This window comes from Melospiza georgiana, chromosome 5, assembly GCF_028018845.1.
Source record: "Melospiza georgiana isolate bMelGeo1 chromosome 5, bMelGeo1.pri, whole genome shotgun sequence".
Classification (NCBI taxonomy): Eukaryota; Metazoa; Chordata; class Aves; order Passeriformes; family Passerellidae; genus Melospiza; species Melospiza georgiana.
Window position 1 is genome coordinate 67,579,935 of NC_080434.1, and position 23,310 is coordinate 67,603,244.

Genomic DNA, 23,310 nt, shown 5'->3' on the forward strand with positions numbered 1-23,310 from the left:
ACACCTCCAGGAGACCCTGGGACACCCCAGAACACCTTGGGACACCTCAGGACACCCTGAGACTCCCTGGGGACACCCCTGGGACACTCCAGGGGCACCCTGGCACACCCCCAGGACACCTTTGGGACACCCTGAAACACTCCTGGGACATCCTTGGGGCACTGAGACACCCTCAGGACACACCGGGGACACCCAGGGGACAGCCTGGGGACACCCTGGAATGCCCAAGAACACCTTGGGACATCTTACAACTCCCTGGGACACCCCTGGGGCACCCCTAGATGTATCCCAGACACCCTGAGACACCCCTGGGACACCCCAGGGATACCCTGGGACACCACCAGGACACCTCTGGGACACCCTGGGACACTGAGACATCCCGGGACACCCCCAGGACACCCCTGGGACACCCGTGGGACACTGTGGGACACATCCCAGACACCCTGAGACACCCCGGGGACACCCAGGGACACCTCTGGGATACCCAGGGACATCCTGAGACACTCCCAGGACACCTTTGGGACACCCTGGGACACTCCTGGGACACCCTGGGACACTGAGACACCCTGGGACACCCCCAGGGCACCCCAGAACACCTCGGGACCCCCTCTGCTCCGTCTGTTTTTAACCCCTGCGTCGCCAGCGCCCGCGAGTCCCCGTGTCACCCCTGGATTGTCACAATAAAAGAGGTCACACACTGGCTGTGCTCCCAGCTCCGTGTGCGATTCCAGATAAATGTCAGGATCGAAATGTCCCATCTGAGGACAGGATTATTATGGGCTGGCTCTCCAGGGGAGAACTGCTGGGGATGGGGATTTTCCTTGGAATGGTTTTCCCTGGGTGCGGGGAGGGAGCAGGGATGATGGATTTTGTGTGTTTGTATATAATTATACATAAATAATTGCAAAATCTGTATAATGCTAGACTATAAAAATATGTATAATTATAGGCATAATATATATATATAATTATCATCTAGTACATATAATAAAATATATAAGCCAATTGATATATTTTAAAATATGTAAATAGATATTATTATATATAATATAGACCTCGCAAAGCACAATCTATATTTTATATATACATATTGCATACAAAATATACGGTGTGCATACTAATAAATATATATAAAATATAAATTATAAAACACAATATACACATTATATATGCGTTTGTATGCATATGATTTATTCATGTGCATATATGTGTATATGTGCTATATTTTATATATTATTATTTTATTTTTACATATATATATAATTCATATATATATGATTTGGTGGGGTTTTTGGTTTTTTTGGTTTTTTGGGTTTGTTGTTTTTTTTTTTTCAATATTTATATGTGTTTTCCCCCAAATTCCAGGAAAACCTGGGAGGGACTCCTGACCTTTCTCCCCTGAGCTCCCTTGTCTGGGGGGTCCCAGCGGGGCCAGCCCTGGGTGTCCCATCCCTGCAGGGACATTCCCGAGGGATCCACAGGGAACTGCAGCAGCTCGGGAGCTCTCCCAACATCCAATCCCTGTGCGGGTGTGGGGCTGCCATCCCTGGAGCTGCCACATGGCTGCCACACCTGTGGGACCTCGGGGACAGCCCCAGGGACACCCGCAGGGACATCCCACATTCCTGTCGCACCTGTGGGATCCCCACTGACACCCCCAGGGACATCCCCAGGGATGCCTCACATGCCTGTCACATCTGTGAGACCCCGAGGGGACACCCTACATACCTGTGTCACCTGTGGGACCCCGGGGACACCCCCAGGGACACCTCAAGGGACACTCCACATACCTGTGGGACCCCAGGGACACACCCAGGGATACCCCACATACCTGTGACACCTGTGGGACCCCGGGGACACCCTCAGGGACACCCCCGGGGACACCCCATATGGTTGTCACACCTGTGGAACTCTCAGGGACACATCCAGGGACACCGTGGGACGCCCCACATACCTGTCACATTTGTGGGACTCCCAGGGACACAGCCAAGGACACCCCCAGAGACGCCCCACATACCTGTCACACCTGTGGGACCCCGAGGACGCCCCCAAGGACACCCCCGGGGATACCCCATGTACCTGTCACACCTGTGGGACCCCAAGGGGACAGCTCACATACCTGTCACACCTCTGGGACCCCCGAGGACACACCCAGGGACATCCCCCGGGGACACTCCACATACCTGTCACACCTGTGGGACCCCCAGAGACACCCACAGGGACACCGAGGGACACCCCACCTACCTGTCACACCTCTGGGACCCCCGAGGCGACACCCCTGTCCTCACCCAGTGCCATGGAGCCACCAAACTCCGCTTGTCCCCTCACTTCCAGTTCCTCTCAGCTCCTCCCAGCACCTCCCAGCGCCCCCCAGTTCCTCCCAGTGCCCCCCAGTTGCCGTCCCACAGGGCCCCTGCTGTCCCCACCCCTGGCGGGGCTCTGTCCCCACCCCGCAGGTGTCCAGGTGAGTTTCCAGCAGGATTTTCCTTTATTTCCACGCAGTAACACTCACTACAGCCGCTACCTACGGGAGGGAACGCACGCACACGGGCACGGGCAGAGAGAATAAATTAAAACAAACCGTCATAAAAAACCCAAACGATGAGAAAATAAGGGGGGGACCGGTGGGGAAATGAGAATAAAAAGGCGAATGAGGAGGGCTGGAGCACGGAGCCTCGGCTCGGAGGCGGTGGGTGCATCTCAGGAGCGCAGCGCGGGGAGGATGCGCTGCGGGGCCGCCCTGGCAGCCTCCTGTCCCTGCTCGGCGGGGCGGCAGCGCCCCGAAAGCCCCTCCGAGGGGGGCCCCGGGCGGCGGGGGGACGGGCGCGGGCCCCGGCCCCGGGAAAGGCCGCGGGCGGCGGCGGCGGCGTGGCCGTGTCCCCAGAGTGTCCCCAGAGTGTCCCTAGAGCGTCCCTAGAGTGCGGTGGGTGCCGCCGCCGGGGTCCCCCCTGCGCGCCGCGGGCTGCTCGCCATGCTGGCCGCACCTGCAGCCTGTCCCCGCCTTAGTCGTTGGAGGTGACATCGATGTCTTCCCCGCTCGACTGCTTGGTGGCCAGGCGCCATCGGTTGATGTGGTGCGAGCCTTTCTTCTTCTGGTCCGAGTCGGGGCCCTCCTCCTCCAGCTTCTGCCGTTTGTATTTCGTCCGCCTGTTCTGGAACCACACCTTCACCTGCAAGGAGAACCACACCTGTTCTGGAACCACACCTTCACCTGCAAGGAGAACCACACCTGTTCTGGAACCACATCTTCACTTGCAATGGGAACCACACCTTCAATGCAGCACACAGGAACCACACCTGTTCTGGAACCACACCTTCACCTGCTGCACACAGCAACCACACCTTCACCTGCAACGGGAACAGCAACGACACCTTCACCTGCAACAGGAGCCACACCTTCACCTGCAACAGGAACCACACCTTCACCTGCAACAGGAACCACACCTTCACCTGCAACAGGAGCCACACCTTCACCTACAACAGGAGCCACACCTTCACCTGCGGCACACACACAGCGCCTGTGGGCTACAAACGGCCGGGCCTGCATGGGGAGGAGGCTCGGGATTCCCTGGCGAGGGGACACACTGGCCCTGGGCCTGATCCTGTTCCTATCCTTATCTCCATCCCTGTCCCTGTCCTTGATCCTGGCCCTGGCCCTGGCCCTGGCCCTATCCTAATCCCCATCCCTGTTCATGTCCCTCCAGGAGCACTCCCACAGCCACCCCACCATGCCTGAGTTTCCCACAGCAAGGTGGGACACGGGGCACAAATGTGGCACAAATATGGCTGCTGCCACCTCACAGCCCTGCAGAAACACAGGGGTGTGAAGGACACTTGGTGACACCTCAGACACAGCACAGGTGACACGGCTCACAGCACAGGTGACACTGCTCACAGCACCCAGAGCCTGACACCGACCCAGCACAGGTGACACTGCTCACAGCACAGGTGACACTGCTCACAGCACCCAGAGTGTGACCCCTCAGCACAGGTGACACTGCTCACAGCACAGGTGACACTGCTCACACACCCAGAGCCTGTCAGGACAGGTGACACTGCTCACAGCACCCAGAGTGTGACACCTCAGCACAGCACAGGTGACACTGCTCACAGCACAGGTGACACTGCTCACAGCACAGGTGACACTGCTCACAGCACCCAGAGTGTGACACCTCAGCACAGCACAGGTGACACTGCTCACAGCACAGGTGACACTGCTCACAGCACCCAGAGCCCGAGCTGGGCTGGGCCTGGACTGGCACAGAACAGGGAAGCAGCCAAAGCCAGCCCTGTTCCAGCTGCCACTGCTGCCAGCTGCCACTGCCACGGCTCCAGTGACACTGGGATGACGCTCAGGGCCATCCCCACACCTCCAGCCAGGACCAGGATCTCAATTATCCATCATTAATTGACCACTGCTGCCAGGTGCCACTGGCACAGCAGCCATGGCTCCAGTCACACCGGGATGATGCTCGAGGCCATCCCCAAATCTCCAGCCAGGACCAGGATCCCAATTATCCATCATTAATTGACCACACTGAGGTTTCAGGAGACCTTTCCTGCTCTGCTGGTGCCAGACCCTGTCCCAGGAGCCTGAGCAGAGTCTCCATCCTGGGATCCCACCCTAACCCACCCCACAGTCCTGGCTCCAGCGCTGGCAGCAGGGGCTGGGCTGGGCTCAGGGCCAGGACTGGGGACAGGGCAGCACAGCCAGGGTCACTTTGGGGTGCTGGGGGCACTCACAGGGACAGGGGGCACAGAGGGGGGCGGGATGGCACAGGCAGGGATGGGGATGAGGATGGCACAGGCAGGGAAGTGGATATGGGATGGCACAGGAAGGGATGGGGATGGCACAGGAAGGGATGGGGATGGGGATGGGAATGGGGATGGGGATGGCACAGGCAGGGATGCAGGGATGGGGATGGCACAGGCAGGGATGGGAATGGGGATGGGGATGGGGATGGGGATGGCACAAGCAGGGATGCGGATGGCACAGGCAGGGATGCAGGAATGGGGATGGCACAGGCAGGGATGGGGATGGCACAGGCAGGGATGGGGATGGGGATGGGGATGGGGATGGGGATGGGGATGGGGATGGGGATGGGGATGGGGATGGCACAGGAAGGGATGGGGATGGCACAGGAAGGGATGGGGATGGGGATGGGGATGGGGATGGGGATGGGGATGGGGATGGCACAGGCAGGGATGGGGATGGGGATGGCACAGGCAGGGATGCAGGGATGGGGATGGCACAAGCAGGGATGGGGATGGCACAGGCAGGGACGGGGATGGGGATGGCACAGGCAGGGATGCAGGGATGGGGATGGCACAAGCAGGGATGGGGATGGCACAGGCAGGGACGGGGATGGGGATGGCACAGGCAGGGATGCAGGGATGGGGATGGCACAGGCAGGGATGGGGATGGCACAGGCAGGGATGGGGATGGGGATGGCACAGGCAGGGATGCAGGGATGCAGGATATGGGATGCAGGATGGGGGACGGCAGTGGTGAGGGATGCAGGATGCTGCAAACAGGGTTATGGGATGGGATGTGGGATGCTGCAGGCGGGGTTATGGGATGCTCCATCTGGGAATGAGGGACCTGCAGGCAGTGGTGAGGGACACTGCAGGTGGGATGGTGCAGGCAGGGCTGCAGGCAGAGGTGCAGGATGGGATGCAGGATGCTGCAGGCAGGGTTATGGGACATGGGATGCTGCCGGTGGGATGCAGGACGTGGCAGCTGGGATGGTGAGGGCTGCTGCAGCTGGGATGCTGCAGGGAGCAGAGGGGATGCCCCAGGGAGCAGTGCTGGGTGCTGCAGGCAGGGATGGGGGCTGAGGGGTGGCAGAGGGGTGGGATGCTGCTGGCAGCGGTGCAGGATGTGGATGCTGCAGGTGGGATCCAGGATTCCCCCGCTGGGATAAGGGGCCATCCCCACACCTCCCCCCAGGCAGGACAAGGATGCCCCCGGCGGGCTGCGGACACTGCCTGGCTCCCAGGCCCGCAGCACCAGGTGCCGCTGCTTGGCCCCCGCTGCCAGCCCGCCCCGGCCCAGCCCGGCCCAGCCCGGCCCAGCCCAGCCCGGCCCAGCCCAGCCCAGCCCAGCCCAGCCCAGCCCGGCCCAGCCCGGCCCAGCCCAGCCCGGCCCAGCCCTGCCCAGCCCAGCCCGGCCCAGCCCAGCCCAGCCCAGCCCAGCCCAGCCCGGCCCAGCCCGGCCCAGCCCGGCCCAGCCCGGCCCAGCCCGGCCCAGCCCAGCCCGGCCCAGCCCTGCCCAGCCCAGCCCCGGCCCGGCCCAGCCCGGCCCAGCCCAGCCCGGCCCGGCCCGGCTCAGGCTGAGCTTTCTCCCGCAGCCGTTCGTGTCCTGCAGCCGCTGGCCCGGCTCAGCCGATCCCGGGACCATCGGTGCTTTTCCCTCAGCACCGACCACGGCCCCGCTCCCTGCTCCGGAGCCTCCCCGGGCCTGCACAGCCCGGCATTGCCATCCCAGCCCGGCATTCCCATTCCAGGCATTCCCATCCCGGGTCAGCATTCCCAGTTCGGGGGCCGGTATTCCCATTCCAGACCAGCATTCCCATCCTGGGCCACCATTCCCAGTTCAGATCAGCATTCCCATCCTGGGCCACCATTCCCAGTTCAGATCAGCATTCTCATCCCATCCCAGCATTCCCATCACAGATCAGCATTCCTATCCCGGGTCAGCATTCCTATCCCAGGCATTCCCATCCCGGATTATCATTCCTATCCCAGCCCAGCATTCCCATCCCAGCCCATCATTCCCATCCCGGCCCGGCACTCGCTGGAGCCCCACCAGCCCAGCAGCAGCCGCTGACTTTGGGCTGTCCCGGCTCGGAACGGCTCCTCCCGGCGGCGGGACACAATCCCGGGACACAATCCGGGGACACAATCCATTGCCTTTCCCACCTCCGGGGCATTCCCGGAGCCGTGCCGGGCTGGCGCCTTCCGTCCAGGCGCCGCGGAGCACTTTGCAAACTTTAATTAAAGCTCCGGGAGCGGAGAAGTCGCCTTATCCCTGAATTGTGGAAGGGGAACCGAGGCACAAAGCGATTAAATCATTAAATGTGCCCGAGCAGTTCAATCTGTGCCCGAGCGGGGCGGGGGAGCGGCTCTGCCCGGCTCGGCTCGGCCCGGCCCGGTTCCTGCGGGCTCCCCGGGATTCCCGGCTGGGAGCGGGGCTGTTCCCGGGCTGGAGGAGCTCCCGGGCCGCGTCCCTCGCTCCAAAGGCCGCAGCCACGGCGGGAGAACTGCGGGAGCTCCCCGTGGGATGAGCTGGCCCCGAGCTCCGGAGGAATCGCTCTAAACCCCCGAGCCCGGGGTTTGATCCCTTCCCAAATTAACCCTTCTATCTTTTATCCCTTCCCAAATTAACCCTTCTCATGCCGGGTGTTTGTGCCAGGTCCCGGCATCGCCACTTCCCGGAGCTGGCTCTGTCCCCCGGGGTCACCTCCCGCCCCGAGACCCTGCTGTGGTACGGGGACAGGGATGGGACAGGGACAGGGATGGGACCAGGACAGGGATGGGACAGGGATAGGGATGGGACACGGATGGGACAGGGACAGTCCCCGAGGTGTCTCCTGCATCCCTACATCCCTGTCCTGTCCCTAAGCCTAGCTCCCGTCCCTTTTTCCCTCCACATTCCCAGCTGTGCCCTGCCCTGAGGGCCACCACGGCCACCGGGACATCTGATGGCACCTGGGGGAATCAGCTCTAGCCCCAAGGTGACATTACCATCCCCACTTGGGGACAGTTAAAATCCCCGAGGAGCTTCCCCCGGCAGTGACACAAAGGGTGAGGGTGGCCCTGGATGGGGACAGGAAGGAGCAGCCCCACTGTCAGAGGGTGACACTGCCTGTGCCAGGTTGTCACCCAAAGTGCCACCACCCCGGTGCCATCGCCGCACCTCTGCCTGTTCCTGCGGGGACTTTCCCCATAAAAAAACCCCAAAACTTCTCAGGTTTGTTTTTGGGGCCAACTCTCAGGGCAGGGGCCACTGCCAGCCCTGGGCCTCGCTCTGCAGCTCTATCTGGGCATCTTTCTCCTCCCGTGATTCCCAGGCATTCGCTCCGTTAATTATTAATTATTAATTACAGCCAGCGCCGAGCCCCCCGCCAGGGCTGCTCCATACCTGCAGGGACAGCTCCAGGAGGGGACAGCACAACATCCAGGGGCTCCAAAATCACCCCAAGAACCAGGAGGGGACAGCAGGATATCCAGGGATTCCATAGTCACCCCAAAACCAGGAGGGCATATCCAGGGATTCCATAATCACCCCAAAACTGTGAGAGGATACTGGGATATCTGGGAACTCCATAATCACCCCAAAAGCAGGAGGGGATACCCAGGGAGTCCACAGTCACCCCAAAGCTGTGAGGGGACAGTGGGACACACCGTGGCTCCACAACCACCCCAAGCTCCCCTCTGCAGCAGCCAGGGAGAGGCCTGCATTTAGGGAATGCAGATTGGAGACCCCGAGTGGGGTTTGCCCCATGAGCTGCCAGGTTGGAGCTGCTCTGCTGGGAATTCTGAGCTCCATCGTGCCAGAGGAACCCAGGGAAGCGCCTTCCCAGCCCAGGCTGCTCCCAAGGCAGGGGAACAGACCTGGTGCCACCTGTGAAGCCATGCCCAACACAGCAGGACACAGCACGGTGCCCCCAGCTCGTCCCATTGCCAGCACACATCCCAGATCCCAGCCTGGCACAGCCCTGGGCACCACAGGGCATGGGAGCCCTGCTGATCCCAGAATACTCACAGGGCCTGGGGTCCTTGCTGATCCCAGAGCCTGTCAGGGAATGGGGACCCTGCTGATCCCAAAGAACCCACAGGGCGTGGGGGCCCTGCTGATCCCAGTGCCAGCACAGTGCCCGGGATCCCTGCTGATCCCATAGAACCCACAGGGCATGGGGACCCTGCTGATCCCAGAATACTCACAGGGCATGGGGGCCCTGCTGATCCCAGAGCCTGTCACGGAATGGGGACCCTGCTGATCCCAAAGAACCCACGGGGCATGGGGACCCTGCTGATCCCAGTGACAGCACAGTACCCAGGATCCCTGCTGATCCCAGAGCATGTCAGAGCCTGGGATCCCCAATGATTCCAGTTACACCACAGAACCTGAAATCCCTGCTGATCCTGGTGCCCATGATCCCCGCTGATCCCAGAGCACCCCCAGTGCCCAGGATCCCTGCTGATCCCAGTGCCAGCACCATGCCCAGGATCCCTGCTGATCCCAGTGCCCAGCATCCCCGCTGATCCCAATGCCCAGGATCTCTGCTGATCCCGGTGTCCCCACCCAGCCCAGACCCCCCACACGCCTGGCTCGATGTCACCTGTGTCACACTCCTGTGACCCCATCACACCCAAACCCCCCTGAGGGCTCCCCTTGCTCAGACCATCCCAGATTCCCTTCGGAGCCCTCCCTGCACCTTCCCCACCCCGATCCCACTTTTGGGTTTCCCTCAGGGCCCTGAGCTGTGTTTTGCTCCCCCGGCCCCTTTGATTTTGCTGTTCTGGGCCTGTCGTTCCAATCTCACCCCGAATTAACGCAGCTCCTCAGCAGGAGAGCGGCTGGGAAGGGGTTAAACACCTGCACCATCCCCAGCCCATATCCCACGGCATTTCCTGGTGCTGGGCAGGACCTGAACCCTCCTCACCTGCCCTGGGCTGCTCCAGGTGCTGCTCCCTGCCTGGGGACCCGGAGCTGGCATAGCCAGGGGGCAAAATTCCATTTTCCAGGGGAAAAGCAGCTGAGAAATAGGGCCAGGCACAGCCATGAGCTGCAGCCCTTCTGGGAATTGTTAAATCCGTGAAAAAATGGTAAAATCCCCCAAACTGTGGGTTCAGATGTGGGGCCCCAGGTGAAAACACACCAGTGTCACACCAGGATGGGTGTCATGGGTAAAGCAGGCTGGTTTTCCATGGGAGTTTGATCCCATGCAGGATTTATCACTGAATATTTAATTAGTAATAATTATAATAATGGTAATAATAATAGTGATAATATCCTGGGTTTGGCACAGCCACCAGCCCCTGGCTGTCCCACTTCTCCAATCCCAATACCCGTCTGTCCCCAAACCCTCGGCACTCTGAAATTATTTCCCTCCAGGTAATTAAAACAGATTTAAAAAAAAATAAATTTTTCAAAGCCATATAACAGAAAGGAAAAACGTTTCCCTGCAGGCTGAATCCCTACAGCCGGGTGCTGTTCCCGGATGGATCCGTGGAGCCTTTCCCGGCCCCGCCGCTGCCTCCCCGTGCTCATTCCCTGCCAGCAGCATCAGCTTCCCAAAATCACGGAAACACCACACAACCGAACACCCTGCAGCACCCAAAAAATGAAAATTTCAAACATCTCCGTGGCCTCTTTGCACCCTGAAAGCTCCCTGGGATTTGGGCTGGATGCCGCTGCTGCGCTTCCCCTGGAAATGGCATTACTGCATTCAGGCTCCAGGCAGCCCTGGGAAAGGCCAGGGAATGGCCAAGCTGCCCCTGGGGCATCCCACAGCTGCCCTTTCCACCCCGACAAGTTCCTGGCTGTTCTTTGACCTTTGGGTTTTGTCCTTTTTCTCCCTTTTTCCCCCATTCCAACCAGAAATGTGGCGGCAGCAGCGGGAAGGGCCTTGAGCCGGTGTCAGCGCTGAGCCCTGCGAGCCGTGAGCTGGGGCAGCTTCACCCTCAGGATCCAAACACCCTGGGGATTTTGGGGGGCTCAGTCCCTGCTTCCCGACACCCACAGCTGCTCCTTTCCTCCGACCCCGTGCCGGTGACATTTTCCTCCCAGGAAGTTCCTGCTCCCAGGGACGCGTCTGGAGGTTTTGTTTGGCAGAGCCTGGGCAAGGATGAGCCAGGCGGGTACTGGGAACACCCACGGCTCCAGCTTTATTTCCCAACTAAATTTAAGCTTAAAATTTCAATTAATTCAGCACATAGGCCCAACCACCTCACCAGAATTTGGGGAAAACTTTCTCCCTTCCTGGGAAATAAAACTCCTTCCCCTGGAGTGTTTGGGAACAGCCGCTCACCGGGACACCACGCTCGGACACTCAGATGCTCAGCCCCAGCTCCTGCATTTTCCCCCAGCTCTGTACACTTTTCCTTTCATCCTCATGTTTCTCCTGGGTCTCCTTACATCTAAATTCCTGTGAAATGTCTGTTCTGATCCCAAAAACTATCATCCAACACCAGCGCCCTGCGGCAGCACGGTCTCACACCCATCCTGAATCCCGGGTGCTGGTGCGCAGACCCGGAGCTGTTCGGCTCAGCCACGGTTTTCCAGTTTCCAGGGAAGCCTTCAGCCTGCTGCTCCTTTCCTAGATGGATTTTTGAACCCTTAAATTGCTCCCAAGGAAAACAACCCAAACCAGCAAGGAAAAACACCGCAAAAGCGCTCCGGAGAGCGGGACAACACCAGAGCCACCTCCCCAACCCCAAACCTGCCACAGCTCCTGGAGCACCAAAAGCTGAATCACAAAAGCCCCAAACCCACCCCGAGGAGCCCCAGAACTCCTGCAGGCTCTGGGGGTCCTGCGGAGTGCCAGCTGGGGTTTCATATGGGAGCGATGCGCGGGTCTGGGGCCGCTGCTGGGACAGGGTGGGACACGATGGGACAGCCAGGAGGGACACGGAGGGACAGGCGGGTGGCAGTACCTGTGTCTCGGAGAGGCTGAGGCTGCTGGCCAGCTGCTTGCGCTCGGCTCCCACCACGTAGTGATTCTTCTCGAAGGCTCTCTCCAGGCGCAGCAGCTGCGACGGGGAAAAGGCCGTGCGGATGCGCTTGGGCTTGCGGGCGAAGGGGCCGTGCAGCAGGAGGCTCTCCTGGGACACCTCGCTCCCTGCGGGCACACACAGAGCTCAGCGCGGCCCCCTCGGGGTCCCTGCCCGGCCCTGGGACTCGGCAAGGGCACAAAAAAGGGGAATTTTTGGGAGATTTCCCCACCCTGAAATTGATGGTTTTGCGCTACGTTCTGGATGCTCTCAGCCCCACGGTGGGGTTGGACACGGCGCCAAAGGGAGGGCAGGGAGAGAAAGAAAGAAATAAAGAGAAGGGATGGACGGGGAGAGCAGCAGGAAGGGGAAAGGGAGGAAGAGAAGGTGGAGGCAGAGAAAAAGCTGAGACAGAGAGAAAAAGAAATTATAAAATAGGAGGAAAACTGAGAAAGTGACAGGAAAAAATAGAGAAGGAAAACTAAGGAAGAAAAAAAAGTGGAGGGAAGAAAGAAAAAGGGAAGGGGACGCGGAAAGAGAGGAGAAAAGTGGGAAAGCAATTTTTAAAAGAGGAGAAGAAAGAGAAAGGAAAACAGAAGGAAAAGAAAGTGAAAGGAGAAAGAAAGCAAGAGACAAGAAGTAGGAAAGGAAAAAAAAGAAAAAGAAGGAAAGAAGCAAAGAATAACGAGCGAGAGAAGGAAATCTGTAAAGCAAGCGAGCGAAACAAGGTAGAAAGAAACGAAAACGAGGGAAGAAAGAGAAAATTAAAGGCGGAGGGAGAAGGCAGGAGAGAGGGGCGGCTCGGGAGAGCGGCGGGCCGGGCTCGGGGCCGGGGGGGACCCGGAGCCGCTCCCGGGGCCGAGGGGGCCGGGCCGGAGCCCCCGGGCGCCGCCGGCAGCGGAGCCCCGGGGAACAGCGAGGGGTTGGTGCCGAGCAGATAAAACTAATCCGGGCTGCGGGACCCCCCGGCACCGCGGCGGGACAGAGGGGACGGCGTGCAGGGGAAACGGAGAGGCAAAAAGAGAGAGGGAAAAAAAAAAAAAAAAAAAAAAAAGGAAAAAATAAAGAGAAAGAAAAAACATGGGAAAAAAGAGGAAAGAAAAGGACGCAGCAACAGAAAGGAAAAGGAAAAGGAAAAGAAAGAGGTTAGAAAGGAACGGAGAGAAAGAAAATAAAGATAAAAGAAATAGAGGCAGAATCGGAAAATTAAGAGAAAGAAAGAATGAACGAAGGGAAGAAAGAACGAAAGAAGCCAAACAAGAAAGTGAGAAAAAGAAAGAGAAGAAAGAAATAAAGAGAAGAAAAGGAATCGAGGGAAAATCTACAGAACCAAACAAACATCTCTCTGCGCAGCCGAGATCCACCGCACCGAAATCCTTCCCTTCGTTCCCGGGAAGGAGAAAACCAAATTCCCGGCTCGGCTGCGCACGGAGGCGGCGGCGCCGGTCCCGTGCCCCGGAGCTCCGCGATGCTCGGCCGGCTCTGTGCGGGGCCGTGAACGGCACCAGCACCGGGGTGCGGAGACACCGGGGGTGCGGAGACAGCGAGTGCTCGGAAGCACCGGGTATGAAGAGGCACCAGGGCTCGGAGGCACCGGGAGTGCAGAGGCACCGAGTGTTCGGAGACACTGGGTGCTCGGAAGCACCGGGCTTTCGGAGGAACCGGGCGCTCGGAGGAACCGGGAGTTCGGAGGATCCGGGGGTTCGGAGGCACCGGCCCCGGTACGGAGCGCCCGGGGGCCCCGGCCGTGCGTGCGGGCACGGCAGCAACAGGTCCTGCGGTGCAGTCGGGCCCCCCGAGCAGCCCCCGGGGCCCCGGCAGCGCCCGGCCCGAGCCCCCCGCGGCCCCCGCTCACCTTGGAAGCGGTGGCCGAAGAAGCGGTTCCGCAGCACCCAGGGGTAAAAGTTGAGCGGGTCGCGGTGCTGCGGCCCGAAGAAGGGGTGCGGGTGCGGCAGGGCCGACCCCCCCAGCTGGGGGGGCCCGACGGGCAGCGCCGGGTGCCCCACGGCCTCGGGGAAGACGAGCTCGGCGCTGCCGTACAGGGCCCGGCCGGCGGCTCCCTGGAAGCCGGGGGCGAAGGCGGCGGCGTCGGCGGCGGCGGCGGGGCCGGGGTAGGCGAGGGCGGCGGGGCGCGGGGGGTCCTCGGGGCCCAGGGGGGTGTCCTTGCCCACCAGGGACTCGATGGTGAAGCAGCGCTTCGCGGACGGCTGGAACATGGTGTGAGCCGGGAGCGGGGGGGGGGGGCCGGAGCGGGGCCGGTCCTGCGGGTGCGCGCGTGTGTGCGGTGTGTGTGTGTGTGCGTGTGCAAGAAACCTCCCCCTGGGCACGGCACACACACGCGGGCCCGCGGCCCGCACCCCTCCCTCCCTCCGCCCCCGCCCCGCCGCCCACCCGCGGGCGCCCACGCAGCCCCGAGCCCCGCGCGGCCGCTCCGGCGGCGGGCGGGACCTGCGGGACCACGGGGGCGGCCGCACCTGAGCCCCCGCCGGGAGGGGAGGCCCGCGGAGGCAGGGCCGGGATGGGGAGGGCAGGGATTGCGGGGATGGGATGGGATGGGATGGGATGGGATGGGATGGGATGGGATGGGATGGGATGGGATGGGATGGGATGGGATGGGATGGGATGGGATGGGATGGGATGGGATGGGATGGGATGGGATGGGATGGGATGGGATGGGAGAGCAGGGCCGGGATAGGAGAGCAGGGCCGGGATGGGGAGAGCGCGAATTGTGGGAATGGGATGGGAGAGCAGGGCCGGGATGGGGAGAGCGGGGATTGTGGGGATGGGAGAGCAGGGCCGGGATAGGAGAGCAGGGATTGCGGGGATGGGAGAGCAGGGTCGGGATAGGGAGAGCAGGGAATGCAGGAATGGGATGGGAGAGCAGCAGGAATGGGATGGGAGAGCAGGGCCGGGATAGGAGAGCAGGGATTGTGGGGATGGAATGGGATGGGAGAGAAGGGCCGGGATGGAGAATGCAGGGATGGGATGCAGAGTGCAGAGACGGGATGGGGAGGGCAGGGATTGCAGGAATGGGATGGAAGAACAGGGCCGGGATGGGACGGGATGGGATGGGAGAGCAAGGAATGCAGCAATGGGATGGGATGAGAGAGCAGGGCCGAGATAGGGAGAGCAGGGATTGCAGGAGTGCGATGGGGAGGGCAGAGAATGTAGGGATGGGATGGGAAAGCAGGGCCGGGATGGGATGGAAGTGAAGGGCCGGGATGGGGAAGCCAGAGGAGGCAGGGCCGGGATGGAAGAGCGGGGGCAAGTAGAGATGGGATGGGAGAGCAGATCAAGGTAGGGATAGGTCGGGGTAGGATGGGGAGAGCAGGGACGGACAGGACGGGCAGTGGGAGGAAGAGGAGGCAGAGGAAGGTAAGGACAGGCAGGGGAAGCAAAGGGAAGCAAGAGGAGGCCGGGGGAGGACAAGGGCAGCCAGGAAGAGTCAGGGGAGGCCGGGGGAGGCACGGGAGGTACGGACGGGCAGGGGAGGACAAGGAGAGGCAGCGGAGGACACGGGGAGATGGGGCAGGAAGGGGAGGCAGAGGAGGCAAAAGGACGCAGAGAGCGCCCGAAAAACTGGACTGGAGCCGCTCCCGCCGGCACGCCGCGAACTTGTGGCAAAAGGAAAGGGCTCCGGCTGCGCGGGGCTGGGCGGGGGGGTTCCCTCCGTATTAAAAAAAGAAAATTTAAAAATCCTTTTAAAATTCCTCATTTTTTCTTCTTCTTTTGGTTTTCTTTTTTCCTTTTTTTTTTTTTTTTGTCTTTTTTTTTTTTTTTCCTATTTAAATGAATGAACCAGCCCTGCCCTCAGCGGCGGAGCGGATCCCGGCCCGCGGGGGCAGCACAGGTGAAGCCTCCCCCTCCTCTCCCACCCCGCGCAAGCTCCGCTCCCCTCCGCGTGTCCCCCTTCCCCCGGCCGAAACCTCTTCCCACCGCTCCGATCCTGCTCCAGGGATGGGAGGGAAAAAGAAAAACCAACCAAATCTCCCAAAAGTGGCAATTTTGGCCGTTTTGCCCGGCGCGGGGGATGCGCGGGCGCGCAGCCCCTGCGCGGGCCGGTCCCGAGTTCACTCCGCAGTTTGGCTCTGCTCGGAGTTTGGTCGGGCCGCGGAGGCGGGGGCCAGCCCTCCCCTCCCGCACAAAGGGGGTTGAAAGTCTATTTTCCACTTGGCTGGATCGAAATGCTCCGCGCGGGATCCTTCCCCCCGCGGAGAGCAGAGCGCTGCTGCGCGCCCGCGGGCGCTGCGCGGACTCGCTCCCGCAAGAGGCTGCGGGGAGAAGGATGGGGGCAGGAAAAGCAAAATTCCGCGAAATCCCAGAGAACTGAAAACCTTAAAATGGAGCGAGAGCGTCGGCAAAGCGGTTTTTTTTTTTTTTTAATTTTTATTTTCGTTTCCGCAAGAAAGAGAGAGGAAAAAAATAATCGACATTCGAAATATTTTATAAATAGATTTTAAAATATATATTTCCTTTATTTTTTTTTAATAGGAAAAGTGGAAATAAGGAAGAGGAGTTGGGTGAGAGAGCTGGCGGAGAGGGCAGCGGGAGCGGAGCCGCGGGGGGACGGGGATGGGAAGGGAAGGGATGGGAAGAAGGGGAAGGGAAGGGATGGGGAGGAAGGGGAAGGGATGGGGTCGGGAAGGGGAAGGAGAAGGGGACACGGGGACAGCTCGGCTCAGCCGCGGAAACTGCCCGGCTCCGGACCGTTTGTGGAATTTCATTTAAATCAATTTAATCCGACTGAATTCAATTGAATTTCTGTTTTTCTCTCCTTTTATTTTATTTTTTTCCCTCTCGACCTTTTCGCCGCCCCCGGGGCCGGGGGGGGGACGCGGCCCCTCCGGCCCTGCCCTGCGGCAGCCGCGGGTGCGGAGCGGGCGCTGCGGGATCCGCGGCCCCGGAGCGCGGCGCGGGGCCGGGATTTCGTTTCGTGCGGATCTCCCTCATTTCAGCATCTTCCGAGGGAGACCAGCGGGAAAGGCGGCCGGGCTGCGGCTGCTCCCCGCGGGATCCCCGGTGCCCGCAGCTCCCCCGGGCTCCCCGGCCGCAGCCGAGCATTGTCCGGCTCCGCTCTGGGGTGAATGCCCCTCTAGGGAATTTACAAACCCTTCACCTGATTTTGGGCTTTCCCCATCTCGCCCCGGTGGTTTTCAGCCCCGGCTCAGTGTCCAGGCGAGGCTCGGGTGCTCCGAAGGGAACCGCGGAGCTGCTACGCTAGGACCGACCAAGAACCCCAAATTTATCTTTAAATTTCTTTTTCCCCTCAGCTCCCAGGCCTGTCCCAGCTCCAGGAGAGCTCAAGCAGGATTTTTATCCCTTCGGGAATGAACCCGGAGCCGCAGAGCCGGGGTCTTGCTCGGGCTGGAGATGCCCCTGGCTGGAGAGGAAAACTTTATCCGCGGAATGCCCGGAGAGGGGAACCGGGATGGATCCTCCCCGCGGGATTCCGGCCGGGAACGGCTCCGGGAAGGGGAAAAATCCATTTTCCTTTCTAACGAAAGAGCCGCCGGCCGTGCGAGCGCAGCCGAGGGCCCGCAGGGGCCGGGCAGGAGCGGCTGCACCGCGATCGGGGGCAAAGGGGGGTCTGGAAAACCCAACCGGGGCGTCCTGCAAGGAGCAAACGAGAGAGGAGGAAAAGGAGAGGGAAAGAGGGACAGGACAGACACCGAACACCGGCGGCGGGATGGGAGTAAAGGGTCATTTATGGGGTGGCAGAGGGACAGCGGAGCCACTCTGTGTCCGTGTCCGTCCGCACCCCAGAATCAGAGCCCGCAGGTGCTGTCCCCGAGCAGAGCGGTGTCCCCGAGCAGAGCCGTGTCCCCGAGCCGGGCCGTGCCCCCTGAGCGGAGCGATGTCCCCAATGCCGAGCGGCGTCCCCGGAGCCCGGCGATGTCCCCGGAGCGGAGCGGTGTCCCCGGAGCGGAGCGGTGTCCCCGGAGCCAGGCGGTGTCCCCGGAGCGGAGCGGTGTCCCCGGAGCGGAGCGGTGTCCCCGAGCAGAGCCGTGTCCCCGGAGCGGAGCGGTGTCCCCGGAGCGGAGCGGTGTCCCCAGAGCCCGGCGATGTCCCTGAGCAAAGCGGTGTCCCCGGGCCGGCCCCGCAGCCGCTGTCCCCTCGTCGTTAATCGGTAACGCAGCGGCCCCGCCATCAAAAGGCACCGCGGGGAGCGCGGCCCCGGGCCCGGAGCGGGCACGGCTCGGCCCCACGTTAAAAGTTGACCAGACTTCAAAGCGCTGCAGCTTTTCCTCCTCTGCTCTGCCACCTGCTCCTCCCGCGGGCACCGCTCCTGCCCGGCCCCGTTCCTTCTCGCCGGCCATCCAGGGCAGCCCCGAGGGGCACAGGGGGAAATTTAGGGTTGGGAGGTTAACGAGGTCCTTTTCCTGCTTCCTCGGATTTAATTTAATTCTAATTTTTGTGTTTTCTTTAGTTCGGGAATGGTCTGGATTGGAATAAATTGTCCCTGAAGCCTCAGCTTCCAGCAGGTCATTGCTGTCACCTCCCTCAGGGCCCTTCAGTCAGGGGATTTTGGGAACTGGTGTGTGGAGGGATGGACGGAGGGATGGATGGATGGATGGATGGATCCATGGATGGATGATGGATGGATGGATGGATGGATGGATGGATGGATGGATGGATGGATGGATGATGGATGGATGGATGGATGGATGGATGGATGGATGGATGGATGGATGGATGCAGGGATGGATGGATGGATGGATGGATGATGGATGGATGATGGATGGATGATGGATGGATGGATGGATGGATGGATGGATGGATGGATGGATGATGGATGGATGGATGGATGGATGGATGGATCATGGATGGATGGATGGATGGATGGATGGATGGATGGATGGATGATGGATGGATGGATGGATGGATGGATGGATGGATGGATGGATGATGGATGGATGGATGGATGGATGGATGGATGGATGGATGGACGGGGATTGAGTGGAGGGATGGATGGACAGATGGATGGATGGATGGCAGAATCACAGAGTCAGACTATCCTGAGCTGAAAGGAATTTACAGAGATCATCCAGTCCAACTCCTGGCCCTGCGCAGCACCTCAACAATGCCACCCTGTCATGGATGGGTGGATGGATGGATGATGGATGGGGATTGAATGGAGGGATGGATGGACAGATGGATGGATGGATGATGGATGGATGGATGGATGGATGGATGGATGGATGATGGATGGACGGACGGATGGGGAATGGATGGATGGATGGATGGATGGATGGATGGATGGATGGATGGATGGATGGATGGACAGATGGATGGACAGATGGATGGATGGATGGATGGATGGATGGATGGATGGATGGATGATGGATGGATGGATGGATGGATGGATGGATGGATGGATGGATGATGGATGGATGGATGATGGATGGAAGGATGGATTGATGGATGGATGGATGGATGGATGGATGGATGGATGGATGGATGATGGATGGATGATGGATGGATGGATGGATGGATGGATGGATGGATGGATGGATGGAGTCTAGGAGAAGGAATCCATGCCAATTCTCCAGTTCCAGACTGGGAGAGCCCATTCCAGCAGGGAAAGAGGCTGCTGGGCTCTCACCCACCTCCACAGGCTCTCCTTGGCCTTTCCACGGGGCTGCATCCCCCTCCCCTCTCCAAACCTCCAAACCCTGCCCAGGCCTGCTGGGATCAGCTGGGACAGGCCCTGGGCACACTCAGGGGCGCCACATCCTGAGGGTCCTTGGAGGGTCCTGTGTCATGGGAGTGACCAGAGCTGTCCCTGTCCTGTGTCACTGTGTCACGGGAGTGACCAGAGCTGTCCCTGTCCTGTGTCACTGTGTCACAGGAGTGACCAGAGCTGTCCCTGTGGCCCTGGTGGCTGCAGGGAACAGGAATGCTGGGCCTGCAAAGCAAACAGGATCTGGCAGCCAGGCCCTGGTAGAAGTTGAACATCCAGCTCCTGGTGGGATCATCTCCAGCCTGGGAGCACCTCCAGGGGATTGGGAGGAGCCCATGATCCCGAGAAAGCCTTTCCAGGAGCTGGGACATCCCAGCCCTTGGTGGCCTGGGCTGTCCCTGGGACAGGGACAGCTTGGGTCACTCCTGTGACACAGGACAGGGACTGCTCTGGTCACCTCTCCCAGCAGTGACACAGCACATGGATTTTGGGAAACCCATCCACACTCCATGGGTGCAAAGTGCTGTGTGTGGCACTGCCATGTCCTGTGTCACTGCCATCCCCTGTGTCACTGCCATGCCCTGTGTCACTGCCACGTCCCTGTGTCACTGCTATGCCCTGTGTCACTGCCATCTCTGTGTCACTGCCATGTCTGTGTGTCACTGCCATGTCCCCGTGTCACTGCCATGGTCCTGTATCACTGCCATGGCCCTGTGTCACTGCCATGTCTGTGTGTCACTGCCATGGCCCTGTGGCACTGCCATGTCTGTGTCACTGCTATCCCCTGTGTCACTGCCATGTCTGTGTGTCACTGTCATGTCCCTGTGTAACAGCCATGTCCCTGTGTCACTGCCATGTCCCTGTGGCACTGCCATGTCCCTGTATCATTGCAATGCCCCTGTGTCACTGCCATGTCTGTGTGTCACTGCCATGGCCCTGTGGCACTGCCATGTCCCTGTGACACTGCCCTGTGTCACTGCCGTGTCCCTGTGTCACTGCCATGTCCCTGTGTCACTGCCATGGCCCTGTGTCACTGCCATGCCCTGTGTCACTGCCATCCCCTGTGTCACTGCTATGCCCTGTGTCACTGCCCTGTCCCTGTGTCACTGCCCTGTCCCTGTGTCACTGCTATGCCCTGTGTCACTGCCATCTCTGTGTCACTGCCCTGTGTCACTGTCATGCCCTGTGTCACTGCCCTGTATCACTGCCCTGTCCCTGTGTCACTGCCATGTCCCTGTGTCACTGCCATCCCCTGTGTGTCACTGCCATGCCCTGTGTCACTGCCATGCCCTGTGTCACTGCCATCCCGTGTGTCACTGTCCTGCCCTGTGTCACTGCCATCCCCTGTGTGTCACTGCCATGCCCTGTGTCACTGCTGTGCCCCGTGTCATTGCAATGCCTCTGTGTCACTGCCATGCCCTGTGTCACTGCTGTGCCCCGTGTCATTGCAATGCCTCTGTGTCACTGCCATGCCCTGTGTCACTGCCATGTCCCTGTATCATTGCAATGCCCCTGTGTCACTGTCATCCCCTGTGTGTCACTGCCATGCCCTGTATCACTGCAATGTCCTATGTCACTGCCATGCCCCGTGGCACTGCCATGCCCTGTGTGACTGGCATAGCCCTTGTGTCACTGCCATGTCCCTTTGTCACTGCTGTGCCCTGTGTCACTGCCATGTCCCTGTGTCACTGCTGTGCCCTGTGTCACTGCCACGTCCCTGTGTCACTGCCATCTCTGTCACTGCCATGTCCCTGTGACACTGCCCTGTGTCACTGCCATGCCCTGTGTCACTGCTATGCCCTGTGTCACTGCCATCTCTGTGTCACTGCTCTGTGTCACTGCCATGTCCCTGTGACACTGCCCTGTGTCACTGCCCTGTCCCTGTGTCACTGCAATGTCCCTGTGTCACTGCCATGTCCCTGTATCACTGCAATGTCCCTGTGTCACTGTTATCCCCTGTGTCACTGCCATGTCCCTGTGTTACTGCCATGTCCCTGTATCACTGCAATGTCCCTGTGTCACTGCCATCCCCTGTGTGTCACTGCTGTGCCCTGTATCACTGCCCTGTCCTGTGTCACTGCCATGCCCTGTGGCACTGGCATAGCCCTTGTGTCACTGCCATGTCCCTGTGTCACTGCTGTGCCCTGTGTCATTGCAATGCCCCTGTGTCACTGCCATGTCCCTGTGTCACTGCCATGCCCTGTGTCACTGCCATGTCCCTGTGTCATTGCAATGCCCCTGTGTCACTGCTATCCCCTGTGTGTCACTGCCATGCCCTGAATCACTGCAATGTCCTATGTCACTGCCATGCCCCGTGGCACTGCCATGCCCTGTGTGACTGGCATAGCCCTTTTGTCACTGCCATGTCCCTGTGTCACTGCTGTGCCCTGTGTCACTGCCATGTTCCTGTGTCTCTGCCATGCCCTGTGTCACTGCCATGCCCTCAGCACCATCCCCTGCCAGCCTGCAGGGCCAGGAACCCTCGGGGACAGGAGCTGTGGGACCCCAGGAGAGTCCCCAAAACCCCCGGGGGCCCTGGCAGTGCCAGTCAGGGCAGTTCAGTAGAACCAGCCGCCCTCCCATGCCCAAAATCCCATCGGATGGCACCGGGACACTGCTCCAAATGTCACTCCTGACACCAGCCTTCCTGCAGAGCCAAACCACAGCTGGGAGTTTTCCTGCTTTCCCACTCTGTTGGGAATTTTCCTGCTTTCCCACATGGAGCATTCCCCTGCTGGAAGCACCTGGGCACCTCCTCTGGGAACACCGGTGCTGCTTTTCCAGGAAAACCCACCCAGAAATGGCTCAGCCTGTCTCTCCCAGCCCTGGGGACACCTCAGGGTGGGGGGTTAAAGCCAATCCTACCCCCATGCAGGAGGAAATGAGTTTTTCCAGGGGGTTCTGCTGGATCCTGGAGGATTCCTGTGGTCTCCCCCACCCCCAAAGCCCGCAGATTCCTCTCCCTCCTCCCTCGGGGAGTGGTCGGAGGGGGCCCCTGGCTGAGTCATTTATTTATTTTGCCGGTGCCATATGAAAGGCAGCCCCGGGTGTTTCCATACCAGGCGGATAGGTGCTTCCAACACTGACATTCTCCAGGAGAAAAATAGGCAGGAAAGCTCCTGGCGCAGCAGTTTTATTGTGTTAATAAGTTTGGCGTCTATAAGCACCATATGTAAATGACTGCTATAGTGCCTTGCTGCCATTTAACATTATGTTGGGGAGGTGAGCTGGAGCCAAGTCTGCAGCTTTTCCATTAATACACCACGAGCTGCCAATTCCCAAGGGGCTTTTTTCCCTCTTTTTATATATTTTTTTTCTCTTTTTTTCAAAAATGGGAAAGAGCCCGGCGCCAAAATGCTGCCTCGGACCCTTCAGTTGGGTGGGAAATGGGTAAATATTGTGTTCATTCAGGCCTGGAGGCAGCTCCAGAGCTTGGAGCTGTGCTGGGAAATTCCCTGTGCTGAGCGTGCCCATCCTGGGAGAGGGGCTGAGGGGTGGGCAGAGTGGGGCTGGGTTTTGGGGCTCATCACATCATTTTTGGGGGTTTATCCCATTGTGTTTGGGGGTTTATCCCACCGTGTTTTGGGGTTTATCCCACTGTGTTTGTGGGTCTATCCCACTGTGTTTGTGGGTTTATGCCATCATTTTTTGTGGGTTTATCCCACTGTGTTTGTGGGTTTAACCCACTGTGTTTGTGGGTTTATCCCACTGTGTTTGTGGCTTTATCCCATCATTTTTTGTGGGTTTATCCCACTGTGTTTGTAGGTTTATCCCACTGTGTTTGTGACTTTATCCCACTGTATTTGTGGGTTTATCCCACTGTGTTTGTGGCTTTATCCCATCATTTTTTGTGGGTCTATCCCACTGTGTTTGTGGCTTTATCCCACTGTGTTTGTGGGTTTATCCCACTG

At 59.7% G+C, this 23,310-nt stretch overlaps 1 protein-coding gene across 2 annotated transcripts; it reads right to left on the reverse strand.

Annotated features, from left to right (window-relative positions):
- Nucleotides 1-2,481: 2,481 nt before the first annotated feature.
- LOC131083924 (homeobox protein EMX1-like) lies at nt 2,482-13,934 on the reverse strand. 2 transcript variants are annotated; one of them, XM_058024931.1, is made up of 3 exons: nt 13,574-13,934; nt 11,662-11,846; nt 2,482-3,170 (listed from the first exon to the last, which is right to left on the reverse strand). In XM_058024931.1, the coding sequence occupies exons 1-3, from the start codon at nt 13,932-13,934 to the stop codon at nt 3,003-3,005; spliced, it is 714 nt and encodes a 237-aa protein (XP_057880914.1). In that variant the 3' UTR covers nt 2,482-3,002. The 2 variants fall into 2 exon arrangements, with proteins under 2 accessions (XP_057880914.1, XP_057880915.1); XM_058024932.1 differs by lacking the exon at nt 2,482-3,170 and adding an exon at nt 3,194-3,320.
- Between the last annotated feature and the right edge of the window lie 9,376 nt (nt 13,935-23,310).